The sequence below is a fragment of the Nycticebus coucang genome, chromosome X, assembly GCF_027406575.1.
Source record: "Nycticebus coucang isolate mNycCou1 chromosome X, mNycCou1.pri, whole genome shotgun sequence".
Classification (NCBI taxonomy): domain Eukaryota; kingdom Metazoa; phylum Chordata; class Mammalia; order Primates; family Lorisidae; genus Nycticebus; species Nycticebus coucang.
Window position 1 is genome coordinate 165,070,019 of NC_069804.1, and position 15,119 is coordinate 165,085,137.

The 15,119-nt window shown below is 35.5% G+C and overlaps 1 protein-coding gene across 6 annotated transcripts in view; it reads left to right on the plus strand.

Annotated features, from left to right (window-relative positions):
- The window catches only part of LOC128577147 (integrator complex subunit 6-like), a 64,021-nt gene that overhangs the window by 34,978 nt on the left and 13,924 nt on the right, over positions 1-15,119 (plus strand). For all 6 annotated transcript variants that reach the window (XM_053579206.1, XM_053579205.1, XM_053579208.1 and 3 more), the window contains 2 exons: positions 648-780; positions 14,205-14,299. In XM_053579206.1, coding sequence (XP_053435181.1) covers positions 648-780; positions 14,205-14,299 — 228 coding nt within the window. The remainder of the gene's footprint in view (positions 1-647; positions 781-14,204; positions 14,300-15,119) is intronic.

The window sequence follows — 15,119 nt, forward strand, 5'->3', positions numbered from 1 at the left end:
CCAGCCTGAGCAAAATGAGACCCTTCTCTACTTTAGGTAAGTAAGTAACTTCCCAAGTTACCCAGTAAGTAACTTCCTCTTTTAGGTAAGTAAAATATGTGCCACTTAATCATCTTTAAAATATGACAAAATGAAAACTAGATAATGGACTAAGAAAAATAGAAAAATAAGTCAGGTGTGGTGGCTCATACCTGTAGACCCAGCTATTCAGGAGGCTGAGGCAGGAGGATCACTTGAACCCAGGAGTTAGAGGTTGCTGTGAGCTAGGCTGAGGCCATGACACTATAGTCTGGCCAATGGAGTGAAAGTCTGTCTCAAAAAAGAAAAAGTTAATTTGTTTTAATGGCTGGTATTACTTAGTGGTATTTCAGCCTTATTTTTTATTCTATTAAACAACTGAATGTTTTGGTATTTTTGATGTGGCCCCTGGTCTCTGTATGGTTGTTGCACTGTATAGTTTCACTTAATGTAATTTATAGAATTACAGTCTGGACATTCATATTTTCTATTTTGACATGATGATAGAGTAAAAAGTACAATTCCTATTTTTAAATTACAACATTGTGCCATAGATGCTGCTATGGAATGTTGCTGTGAGTTTGGCTTGATGTAAAATTCTTATTGTCAACGCTTCACATTCTTATCAGGTGTTTGTTACTAGCAGTGGCAAATACAATGAGCTTGGATATCCATTTGGTTATTTAAAAGCCAGTACGACTTTAACTTGTGTAAACCTCTTTGTGATGCCTTACAACTATCCAGTTTTACTTCCTCTTTTAGGTAAGTAAAATATGTGCCATTTAATCATCTTTAAAATATGACAAAATGGGGCAGTGCATGTGGCTCAGTGAGTAGGACGCTAGCCCCATATACTGAGGGTGGCAGGTTTGAACCCAGCCCCAGCCAAACTGCAACAAAAAAATAGCTGGGCATTGTGGCGGGCACCTATAGTCCCAGCTACTCGGGAGGCTGAGGCAAGAGAATTGCCTAAGCCCAAGAGCTAGAGGTTGCTGTGAGCTGTGATGCCACAGCACTTTACCGAGAAGAAAAAAAAAAAAAAAGACAAAATGAAAACTAGGTAATGGACTAAAGCATTTTAAATGTAGTCAAAGAATATTGATATCAGGATAGGTGAAAGTCTAAAAGCCAATTTGAAAGTGTATAATTGGCCTACTGTTTTCTGTTTTGTTTTCTTTTTATTGTTTTTTGCATCAAACAGAAGAAAAGATACTTGATTTTTGATGTGTGGTTCTTGCACCACTGTTTAGGTTACAAGCTTCAATCCACATCTCCCTACCCCCAAATTTGAAGTGCACTTGAGTTTTTTGTAGACAAATTTTTGCAAAAAGTACCATTAATTGGGGTTAACATTCTAGGAATCGGATGGTTTTTTTCAGAAAATAGAGCTTCCATAGGGGTATTGGCTTGTACTCCTTTCTACCCAGAAGGTTAAATGCTCTTGAAGCATCTGTTTTAAGCAGAGCATTGAGTTAAGGAAATAGGTGCATGCAAGAGTAAATTCTGGAATAACTGTGGTTGTAGAAGGTGTGGTTTCCATGGCAAAATTCTACGAGGAACAACTCAAGAAGCTGTTACTCAGATACTACTGAAAATGTGTGCAGAGATTTGTTTTTTTCTCATTTGCAGAGTCTTACCTATTTAGAGCCCTACATACAATACTGAATGGTATCTTTCTAGTTGTAAAATTGTAAGTGTTTTTATCTGGGGAGGTTTGTTAATTGTTGCAAAAAGTATCAAATGCTTGCCAATTTCTAATATTGTTAGAAGCATAAGAATTTTAGTGCTTGTTGTCTCCTTAGCAGTACAGAAGCTTTTCAGTTTAATTAAATCCCATTTATTTATTTTTGTTGTTGTTGCAATTGCCACAGAAGTCTTCCTCATAAAGTCCTTCCCCAGGCCGATAGCTTCCAGTGTTTTTCCCCACACTTTCTTCGAGGATTTTTATTGTTTTGTGCCTTAGATTTAGGTCTTTCATCCATCTTGAATCAATTTTTGTGAGTGGGGAAAGGTGCGGGTCTAGGTTCAGTCTTTTACATCTGGATATCCAGTTTTCCTAGCACCATTTATTGACTAGGGATTCTTTCTCCCAGTGGATGTTCTTGTTTGGTTTGTCAAAGATTAGGTGACTGTAAGATGTTAGCTTCATCTCCTGGTTTTCTATTTGGTTCCAGATGTCTATGTCTCTATTTTTGCGCCAATACCATGCTGTTTTGATCAGTATGGCCTTGTAGTACAGCCTAAAGTCTGGCAGGTTGATGCCCCTGGCTTTGTCTTTATTACTAAGAATTGCCTTGGCTATATGGGGTTTTATCTTGTTCCATAAAAAACAAATAATTATTTCTTCCAAGTCTTGAAAGTGTAATGTTGGTATTTTAATAGGGATGGCATTGAATCTGTAGATTTCTTTGGGAAGTATAGACATTGTAACAATGCACAAAAGCTTAATAACTAGGATCTACAGAGAACTCAAATTAACCAACATAAAAAGAGCCAACAATCCCTTATATCACTGGGCAAGAGAGATGAATAGAACCTTCTCTAACTAAGATAGACAAATGGCTAACAAACATATGAAAAAATGCTCATCGTCCCTAATTATCAGAGAAATGCAAATCCAAACCACCCTGGGATATCGTCCAACCCCAGTGAGAATAACCCACATCACAAAATCTCAAAACTGCGAATGCTGGTGTGGATGTGGAGAGAAGGTAACACTTTTACACTGCTGGGGAGACTGCAAACTAATACTTCCTTCCTTTCTGGAAGGAAGTATGGAGAATCATCAAAGACCTCAAGCTAGACCTCCCATTTGATTCTGCAATCCATTACTGGGCATCTAACCAGAAGAAAACAAATCCTTTTAGCATAAGAATACTTGCACTAGACTGTTCATTGGAACTCAATTTATAATCGCCAAAATGTGGAAACAGCCTAAATGCCTACCAACCCAGGAATGGATTAACAAGCTGTGGTATATGTATACCATGGAATACTATTCAGCCACTAAAAATGATGGAGACTTTACATCTTTTGTATTAACCTAGATGGAAGTGAAACACATTATTCTTAGTAAAGCTTCATAAGAATGAAGAAGCAAGAATCCTATGTACTCAATTCTGATATGAGGACAATTAATGACCTCTAGTACATGGTGGGGGTGGGGGAAGGGGAGAGCAGAGAAAGGGAAGTAGGGAGGGGGTGGGGCATCATGCGGTGTGGTACACTTTTTGGGGGTGGGACACAATTATAAGAGGGTCTTTATCTATCAATTGCAATCAATGTAACCTGGTTCTTTGTACCCTCAATGAATCCCCAACAATTAAAAAAATATATATATATAAGAATTTTAGTTTATCATTTATTTATTTATTTAGACAGAGTCTAAATACTACATGCAGATTACATACTGAGTCTAAATACTACATGCAAATTACATACTGAAAAGGAATGAAAAGACATAACAGTAAAAGATAAGCTATGGAATGGGAGAAAATATTTACTAATCATATCTGTTAAAGAATTAATATCTGTAATATATAAAGAGCACCTGAACTCAACAACAAAACAACGCAATAAAAAATGGGCAAAGTTCTTGAATAGACATTTCTCCAAAGAAGATATGCAAATAGCCAATAAGCATACCAAATATTCTCAATATCACTAATTATTAGAGAAATGTAAATCAAAACTAGAATGAGATAACACCTTACACCCATTATGATGGTCACTATCAAAAAAAAAATAGAAAATAGGCTGGGGTGCAGTGGCTCATGCCTGTAATCCTAGCACTCTGGGAGGCCGAGGTGGGTGGATTGCTTGAGCTCAGGAGTTCAAGACCTGTCTGAGCAAAAAGTGAGACTGCATCTCTAATAAAAACTGAGGCAAGAGGAGATTGCTTGAGCCCACAAGTTTGAGGTTGCTGTGAGCTGTGACACCACAGCACTCTACCCAGGGGGACAGCTTGAGACTCTGTCTAAATAAATAAATAAATGATAAACAACCAGAAAATAAGAAGTGTGGTGAGGATATGGAAAAATTGGCATCCTTGTGCACTGCTGGTAGGATGAATGGATAAAGAAAATATGGCATATACATGCAATGGAATATTATTTGGCCTCGAGAAAGAAAAAAATTCTGTCACATGCTACAATATGGAAGGAAGAAGCTGGAGGACATTGTTCTAAGACAAGTGAATTAAGCCCATCACAAAAAGACAAATATTGTATTCCACTTACGTGTGGTATTAAAACTAATCAAACTCATAGAAACAGGGGCTAGTGGAGTTGTTCAATGGGTATAGAGTTTTAGTTTTGTAAGATGAAAATATTCTGGAGGTCTGTTGCACAGCAATGTGAAAATAGTTAACACTACTAAACTTTACACTTAAAAAATTTAAATGGTTGGGTGGTGTCCGCAGCTCAGTGGGTAGGGCACCAGCCACATACACCGAGGCCTGGGCCAGCTAAAATGACAATGACAACTGCAACAACAACAAGAAATGACCAGGCATTGTGGCGCTTGCCTGTAGTCCCAGCTACTTGGGAGACTAAGGCAAAAGAATCACTTAAGCCCAAGAGTTTGAGGTTGCTGTAAGCTGTGACGCCAGAGCACCCTACCAAGGGCAACATAGTGAGACTCTGTCTCAAAAAAAAAAATAAAATTAAAATGGTAAATATTATGTTTTTTTTATTTTATTTCAGATTAACATGAGGGTACAATTAGTTAGGTTACATTGTTTGCATTTGTTAGGCAAAGCTCAAGTTGTAGTTGAGCCCTTCACCCAGGGGCTTGTGCTGTATACCCTTCAATTGTACCCATTAGGTAAAAGTTTACCAATCCCCCTCCCCCCTTACTTTCCCCTTTCCCATCTCTCCCCTCCCCCCGCCTGAATTTTTTTTTTTTCTCATGTAGGCATGTAGTTGTTTCTCTATTGGTCTCCTATCAGTATCAAGTACATTGGATACTTGCTTTTCCATTCTTGTGATAACTTTACTAAGGAGAATCTTCTTCAACTCCATCCAGGTTAATACAAAAAATGTAAAGTCTCCATCTTTTTTTATGTCTGAACAGTATTCCATGTTATACATATACCAGTTTATTAATCCATTCATGTATTTATGGACACTTGGGGTGATTCTACATCTTGGCAATTGTGAATTGAGCTGCGAGAAACATTCTAGTGTAAATATCATTATGGTAAAATGATTTTTTTTCTTCTGAATAAATACCTAGTAATGGGATCGTGGGATTGAATGTGATTCTACTTTTAGCTCTTTGAGGATTCTCCACACTTCTTTCCAAAAGGGCCGTATTAGTTTGCAATCCCACCAATAGTATAAAAGTGTTCCCCTTTCTCTACAACCATGCCAGCATCTGCAGCTTTGGGACTTTGCAATGTGGGCTAATATCACTGGGGTTAAGTGATATCTGAAGGTGGCTTTTGATTTGCATTTCTCTGATTATTAGGAATTATGAGCACTTTTTTTTTTTTTTTTTTTTTTTCAGTTTTTGGCCGGGGCTGGGTTTGAACCCGCCACCTCCGGCATATGGGGCTGGCGCACTACTCCTTTGAACCACAGGCGCCGCCCAATGATAAGCATTTTTTGATGTGTTTGTTGGCCATTCATCTGTCTTCCTTGGAGAAGTTTCTTTTAATACAATTTCTAAAATAACCATTTTTTAAAAAAGAGAGAATACAGAATGATCTCGTGTACTCATTACCCAGTTTTCCCAAATGATATTTTGGAATACTATAGTATAATATCACAGCCATGACATTGACATTGATACAACGAAGTTACAGAACATTTTCATCATCACAGGGATCCCTCATGTGGCCCTTTTCTGGCAATACACACCTCCCTCCTGTCATCCCCTCCATACCCCCAGCAACCACTAATCTGTATTTCTATAATTTTGTCATATCAAGAATGTTAGATAAATGGAATCATTCAATATGTAACCTTTTGGGATTGGCTTTTTTTTTTTTCACTCAGCATTGTGCTCCAGAGATTCATCCAGCGTTGTCATGTATATCAGTAGTTTCTTCCTCTTTACTGCTGGGTTGTAAACCATGGCATGAATAAATGATAGTTTCTTTAGCCATTCACCTATGGAAGGACATTGTGTTATTTTTGCTTTTTGGCTATCTTGAATAAATTCTCTGTAACATTTTTGTGTACAGGTTTCGGTGTATGAGGACAGGTCTTCATTTCTCTGCGCTGAGTGTCTAATTGCTGGATCTTAGAGTAATTGCATGTATTGAACCAGCATTACATCCCTGAAATCAACCTCACTTCATTTGGTCATGGTGTATAATTCTTTTTATATATTAGTGACTTCTGTGTGCTAATAATTTGTTGAGTATTTTTGTGTTTGTATTCATGAAAAATAATTGATCTGTATTTTTCTCCTTTTTTGTATTGTCTTTAGTTTAAGTATTAAGTTAATACTAGCTTCATGAAATGAATTGAGAAGTGTTTCTCCTGTTTTCTGGAAGAGATTGTATATAATTGATGTTAATTATTCTTTAAAAGCTTTATAGAATTCTTAAGTGAAACTACCTGGATCTAGACCTTCCTTTTGGGAGTTAAAAAAATATTAATTCAATTTCTTTCAGTTATAGAATTATTCAGATTGTATATTTCATTGAGTTAATTGTGGCTATTTGTGCTTTGGAGGATGTGTTTTTAATCTTAGTTATCAAATTGTGTGTCTTAGAGTTTTTCTTAGTGATTCCTTACTATCCTTTTGATGTATGTAAGCTCTATGTCATTCCTGATATTGATAATATGGGTCTTATGTCTTCTCTTTTCTTTGTCAGCCTAGAGGTTTGTCACTTTTATTAATCTTGAGAAAAAAAACCCAGCTGTTTCATTAATTTTAGCAGTTGTTTTTCTTTTTTCAATTTCATTGATTCATTTATTATTATGGATATGTCATTTCTTCTCCCTGCTTTGGGTTTGTTTGCTTTTTTTGTTTTTTGATTTTTTGGAATAGGACCTTAGCTTTTTGTTTGAGACTATTTCTCTTTTCTAATGTAAATGTAAGTAAATAATGACATACATTTCTGTCTCAACACTAATTTAGTTGCTTTTTCTCACAAATTTTAAATATTGTATTTCATTTTCATTCACTTTAATATATCTTTTCTTTTATCCATAGATTATTTAGAAGTGTATTATTTGATTTCCAAGTATTTTGAAATTTACCTGTTAACTTTCTGTCACTGGTTTCTAGGTTGAATTCCACTGTGGGTAGAGGACACATTTTGTATATGATATTCATTATAAATACGTTAACATTTGTTTTATGACAGAAAATGATGACTGTCTTGGTATATATTCCATTGCTGCTTGTTCTCAATGTAGGATCTTCTATTGTTGGGTGGGGTATTATATAATTGTTAAATCATTCCTAATTTTCTTTGCTCTTAAATCTACCTTTTCTGATATCAGTATGTAAGCTCCTGCTTTTCTTTGATGTTTGCATGATGTAGCTTTTCCCCTCATTTTAGTTTTAACATGCCTGTAACTGTTATGTTTAAGTGAATTGCTTGTGGACAGCACAATTTTGGGTCATATTTTTAATCTATTCTGCCACTATTTTTTAATTGGTATATTTAAACATCTACATTTAATATAGATGTATATATAGATATATACGTTTGCCTTAGGGCTTAAGTATGACACTTTTTTCCTCTTTATTTTCTCTGTTTTTATTTTCCTGGCTTTTGGATTGCTTTAACATTTTTGAGGATTTCATCTTCATTTATCTATAGTGTTTTTGAGTGTATCTGTTTGGATAGTTTTTTTAGTATTGCTCCAGGTGTGATATATATGCATAACTTATTACAGTCTACCCATCGTCATTATTTTATTTGAGTGAAATACAGAAATCTTATCTCTCTTCATACCCCTTTTTCCTCCTCCATTTATAGTAAAATTATCTGAACTGTTTTATATACATTTAGAAACACATGAGGCTGTATTATAACTTTTGCTTTGGCTGTCAAATATGATTTAGAAAATCCAAGAGGAGAAGGAAAGTCTGTTGTATTAACCCATATTTGGGCTTATCGTATTCTTTCTTCCTTCCTGATATTCCAAGATTTGTTCTTTTATTATTTCATTTATGTTTAGAGAACTTCCTTTAACCATTTTTTTTAGGATAGGTCTGCTAGTGACACATTTTATTAGTTTCCCTTCATCTGAGAATGTCTCGATTTCCCCTTCATTCCTGAAAGACTTTTTTGTTGAGCATGGGATTCTGGGTTGATAGATAGTCTTTATTTTAACACTTGAAATATGCTCTGTCACATCCTTCTGATCTTTTTGGTTACTAATAACAAATCTACTGTCTTTCTAACTGTTTCGTCCCCTATAGGAGAGGTGTTATCTTTCTCTGCTTTTTCTGCTATTTCTGGCTTTAGGTTTCTTTTCAGTAGTTTAACTACTACTGGATTTATTCCTTTAGGGCTTCACTCAGCTAAATCTTGAATCTTAGGTTCATGTCTCTCTTTTAGTTTTTTTTTTTGTTTTTTTTTTGAGACAGAGTCTCACTTTATCGCCCTCAGTAGAGTGCTATGGCGTCACACAGCTCACAGCAATCTCCAGCTTCTGGGCTTAGGTGATTCTCTTGCCTCAGCCTCCCAAGTAGCTAGGACTACAGGCGCTTCTTTTAGTTGTTTTTATTTCAATAGATTTAGTGGGTACAAGTGGTTTTTTTTGTTATATGGATGAACTGTACAGTAGTGAAGTCTGGGCATTTTGTGTATCCATCATCACCCAAATAATATACATTGTACCCATAAGTAATTGTGGGTTTATGTATCTTTCAAAATTTGTGAAGTTTTCAGCCATTATTACCTTGACTAGTCTTGTAGCCCTACCTTCTTTCTTCTTCAATGACATGAGTGTTAGATCTTTTCTTATAGTCTCACAGATTCCCGAGGTTCTTTACATGTTTTCCAATCTATTTTCTGTTTATTATTCAAGCTGGATAATTTTCAGTGTTTTATTTTCTACCTGACTGATTATTTCCTCTGTTTCCTACAGTATGTTGTGGATCCCATCCATGAATATTTTTATTTTGGTTTTTGTACTTTCCATTTCTGAAATTTTCATTTGATTCTTCATTATATCTTTCACTTCTTATTTTCTATGTCTATTTTTTGGATCTTATTTAAGCCTTCTATTTAAGCTTACTTCCTCTCACACATCCCAGACAGAGATTAATGCTGCCTCATTAACGCTAGTGAGGGTAGAACTCCAGGTTCCCTACTTGGTTTTTATTGATACTCAAAGAGAGGATGTCCCTTGTTATTACTATGTGTGTGGGTGGGAGTTCTAGATCCTTCCTTATTGGGAGAAATAGGAATGCTTCATTACTCTTTTCCACTTGACCTTCACTGACACCACATGGGTGGAGGTGGCCCCAGTACTACAGAGCAGTGACGAAAGTCCTTTAGAACTGTTATGGACTGAACTCTAGGGTCTCGTCTTTGATCTAAACTCAGCCTGTCTTCCAAATTATTACATGAAAATGTCTCTAACTAGAGTAGCTGGTCTTCCCCCAGAAATTAAGATGTATAGCACTTTACAATAGTAAGACCCACCCTCTAATCTTGGCGTTTGCTAGTCTTACAGGTACTGGAGGTCAAGAAGCATAGTGTGATTAAGTATTCAGTTCTTCCTTTACCTAAAACTTTCTGTGCCTAAGTGCCACATGATGCCCATCTCCAGACTCTGTAGTACTTACTATGCCAGGTCAAATTCTGACACTCTGGTGATCTTTTAGTCTGTTTCCACTCATTCTATTCCTCAAATACCAACTTCTCTTTCTGTCAGAAATGCTTTCTGTCACCAGTGAAACAGGCGTGGCATCTATCTGGCCCTGGACCTCCTTAGCCTATAACACTGAGAATCCACCCCTGCCTGGAGCATGGTGACCTAATGATTCTGATTGCCCAACAGCTTTCTGGATGTTGCAAGTGTGACTTCAAGCCAGGCAGAATTTCTTAGCTCTTCCTCTTCTCTCCACAATTTAGTTAGTGGCATTAGTATCTCTCTGCAGACATGCCAAACCATAAACCCTAGAGGCCCCTTTGACTCCTTCCCCTTCCCTAATCCCACACGTCCAGTGGAGGACCACTCTACTCTTGACTTACTACCCATTCTGTTCCCTGGCTTCAAATATCCATCTCCAGGCTTTTTTTAATGTCCATCTTCTGAGGAGGATATTGTTTTTGACACCCATTGAGGCTGGAGGTCTCTATGCCCCTGAATCTCAAACTTTGCATTTTCTATTGAGGTTCTGAAATAGATACAAACTCAACATTTCCACCATAACTTCATTCTCTGGGTAGTGTAACATCCATAATAGTTAAGAGTATAGGCTTATAGGGCATAGCTGCCCAGGTATGAACTAAGCCTCTGCTACTTGCTAGTTTTGTAACCTTGGGCAAGATCCTTAATTTCTCTGTGCTTCAGTTTCTTCATTGGGAAATGGGGATAATGATAATAATCTAACTCAAAGGAATTTAGTTGAAATTAAATGAGTTAATAGAATTAAATTATTTAGAACTTGCCTGGCAAATAGTAAGGACTCAGTAATTGTGATTATTACTATTGTCATTGTTAGTATCTATATTACCTTAGTAACTCTAGAAGGATATTCCACACTAAGAATATACTATAAGGCTATTATATGGTGTTGCAGTTTTAGTGGGCAGGAATAGTTAGTAAAAAAGCAAGTTAAATCATGCATACTTCATAAACCTGAGACAGTTCACTATATTACTACATAGGATGAATGTCCATAATCATGACTCCATTTTCTCTTTATTAATATAAGATTTCTGTCAAAGTAGTTAATAAAAGTTAATTTAACTGCTAAAACTTACATGAAAATATAATATCTTATTTTTTGGGATAGATAAATGAGACTTAATTGTATCAATGAGCTACCAGAAGAATCATGTCAAGAGGGAGGTCATCAGATTGTTGTAGTCAACAAAAGAGCTCTGTCAATCAGGAAATGGGAAATTATTTTCTCTATTTAAGGCTGATAACTACCAGTAACTGCAGATATTATAACATTTGTAACAACTTTTCTTTTTTCCCCTTTTCTTAAATGTGCCACATTCTATTCACTTTAAAAAAAAAATTAAGAACTAAAGACTTGTGTAAAAAATAAAATTCAGCTCCATAGTAAGAGCAGTTATGATCAGAAGGAAGAAAGGGAGAGGTATGAAAATAGAGAATAGAAGCAGGATAATTTTTTCCCGCCCTTCCACAATTAATTCTTTTTTTAAATTTCAGATTAATATAGGAGTATATATGATTAGGTTATATAGTTTGCTTTTTTTAGGGTTAAAGTCCAAGTTGTAGGTGTGTCCTTCACCCAGGATGTGTGCAATGTACCCTTTGGATGGGAATTTGCACATCCCTTCTCTCACTCCCCCGTACTTGAATTTCATTGAGTTTTTTCCTCTTATGTGAGCATGTAAGTGTTAATCTACTAGTTCCAGTTTAGTCCTGAGTACATGTGGTGTTTATTTTTTCATTCTTGTGATACTTTGCTTAAGATACTTGGAATGGTCTCCAATTCCATCCAGGTTGTTAGAAAAGATACAAAATCTCCATCTTTTTATGGCTGAATAATATTCCACGGTATATATGTATACCATAATGTATTAATCCTTTCATATACTGAAAGACACTTGGGTTGTTTCCACATCTTTTTGATTGTGAATTGTGCTGCTATAAACATTTGAATTCAAATGTGTTTATGATGAAATGTTTTATTTTCAGCCGAGCCAGTGTGGAGGCTCAGGCTTGTAATCCTAGCACACTGGGAGGCCGAAGCAGGAGAATCACTTGAGCTCAGGAGTTTGAGACCAGCCCAAGCAACAGTGAGACCCTGTCTCTACTAAAAATAGAAAAATAAGCTGGGTGTTGTGGCTGGTATCTGTAGTCCTAGCTACTTGGGAGACTGAGGCAGGAGGATTACTTAAACCCAAGAGTCTGAGGTTGCTCTGAACTAGGCTGATGCCGTGGCACTCTAGCCTGGGCAACAGAATGAGATTCCGTTACAAAAAATAAAGTCTTTTTTCTTTTGACTAAAAGTAGATTTAACACTTGATCCTGCAATCCCACTACTAAATATTTACCCAAAAGAAAGCAGGATAGCTTGATGTATATCAGTCACTGTGTACCTAACGCTTCACAGCTTACACTGGTTTGTTTTTCATTTTATGCAGTGTTTTCAGATGTACATAATCTAGCTCCTCAGAACAGCCCTGTAGCAAGCAGTTATCATTTAACCCACTTTATAGATGAAATGGGGGCTTAGAAATAAGATTTCTCTAAACTTACTGAGCTAAGGATGTGGCTGAGCTTGAACTCAAACCCAGGTCTTCCTTCTCTTTGAAGAAGAAAATGGAGAGAAAGGAACTAAAAAAGAAAGCAGCATAGTTTGGGGGGAGGGGTGTTTGAAACATCATATAATTTCATTTTCATTCTCATATCCTCTTCTCTCAAAAATTGATGAGTTGATTGTTTATGACATCTTTACTGTACTATCGTAGACACTCCGTGTGAATAGACATCTAATGGCATAGGAATCATTTTTTGAGCTACAGAGGTGTAGTAACTTAAGCAGTGTCACCTTAAGCACTCGCTAGGATGTGGAAGATTTTCTTTCTTCTCCTGATCCCCATTTTAAAAAATCTGTTAAGAAATAATTATACTGAATCAGCTCCAGGATGGGGTCCTTGCTCTTTGCATTGTTAGAAATACAGAGGGTATTATTGACTCAGATTATCTAATCCATTTATAGAAAAGTCTCTCCAGTATTTAATTTGTCAGTTGGTTTTTAAAATCTGCCTAATTCTCAACAGACTCAATGGTTAAGGCAGTATAACAGGCTATGTCTGCAGTCTGTCTTTCCTTTTGTCAAGATATGAATGGTCTTTAAAAGACCTGCTTGCTACAATGAGCCAGAAATCTCTTCAGATCTTTAACAAAAGAATTACATTTATAACTTTGTAAATGCATTTAAATTCATTTCAGCAGGAGTGAATCATTTATTATAGCAGTAAAAGAAGGAAATATGTAGTCACTTTTCTTTACGAAAGTAACTCAAAATTTCAAAGGAAAACAATTTGTAGAGAAATTATGCATGTGTGGCATAGGGTGGTTTTGTCCCTGGAAGTAAAGCATTTTTTAAATAAGAACGAATCAAATCTGACAAAAGAAAATAGAGGATTAATTTATGGTATCTTTGGTATAGCATTTTTACCGTATGAATGGCAGGTTCATGTTGATGTTTGTCAAGTGATTTTCAATTACTTGAAATAATGAGATGCATAGGACATTTTCATGCAGTATATATAATGTATTTAGGTTATTAAAATAATTAAAATTAGGTGTGAAAAGATAGGGAATGTCTCTTTGAAGTAAATATTTTTAGTTATATTGCTGTGCATGGTATTCAGGAAACACGTTGAGTTGTACAGAATTTTAAACTTTAATCTAACATCTCTTCTTGCTTTTACTATCACTCAATTGTTAACTAATATCTGAATGGCCTAAAGTTTGGCTTAGAATTATTCACCACAGAAATCAAAAAAAATGAAGAGGGGTGGAAATATGGCCAAAGTATGGGCTGATTAAGGAGAATCCAAAATAGAGTTTGCCCATCATTGCCTAGTGATTTGTGGCTTAGCCTTTGTTCTCATATACTTTGTAAAGTCTCTTATCTTGACCTTTCAGCAAAAAGTATAATACCTTCTATGTTAAAATGAAAGAAATGTTATTCCATCAACCATTGGCAATGGATTCCATCTTGATTGAAAATTACTACAGTTAAGTTATCAATACGTAAGAGATTAGGAAAATATTTCAAGTAGATCAGAATTGATGTTTTAATGTCTTATTTCATGTAGCATTGCAAACAGAAGAGGGGCAGCTAACTTGAGAATTTATTCAATTTTCTAGAGAAATACTATGTATAATTTTGGTAAATACTGTAACCACCAAAAAAGGTAATCAAATAAACTTCAATGAAAAAGTTCATCTACTGTAATGAAAAGTCTAAGATTTCTAAATGTGTGTTACTTGTTTAGATCTTGGAATTCAGGAATGGAATAATATAATATTTTACTTGTTTTTCTGTTACAGATGACTTGTTTAAAGTTCACAAGCTTAAGCCAAATCTGAAGTGGCGACAGGCTTTTGACAGCTACTTAAAAACTCTGCCTCCATACTATTTATTAGTATGTATTTATGTATATATATATATGTATATATATTAATGATAATTCTTGTCACAAGAAACGTCAATGAATCAAAATCTTTACCCTTGCAATAAGATAGTTATGTTTTATTTTACAGATATTTGTGTCATCACTGCCCTCTCAAACCATGTGTAAGAGTTTGGAGATGTCATGGCGGCACAAAAAAAGAGCTGTTTTCTCCATTTTATTTCCTTTAACTGCCGTGGTTATTTTTATAAAACACATCTGTGTTTCTCTAATTAAAAGTAACCTTGTGAAATTATAATTTTGGAATTTAAGAATAAATAGTTCTATATTCATATATTACATCAACTTCCCTTTTTAACTCTAGAAATTCTCAATATGGAGTTTCCTTTTGGAAAAAAAAAATCTGAAGACATTATAGTTGCTTATTGGCTGTTAAGTGTGTCCTAGACACAGCATGAAGTGGGGCACCTGTGGTGGGTGGGATCCAAAAAGAGTAAAAAAAAAATACTTGGCCTCATTTTGGTTTTTATAATTAGAGGAAAGTATTCATGATGATTTTGAACTGGTAATACAATCTAAATTGAGATCATCAAAATCATTTCAGAGCTTGATGTGGTAAATATTAAGCCAAGTTTCTAGAGGTGAAAAGGCAGCATCTTAAATGATGCAGTGTGTGTCACTGGGAGGAGAAATTGGGGTGTGTTCATATTTACCATGGCAGGAATGGGGTACGCAATAAAATGCAATGTGAAATGATTTTATGATTGGGAAATAAGACTGAAAGCAATTTACCTGTTTGAATTTGCTGTTACTTGCTCTTCTTGTCCCACTT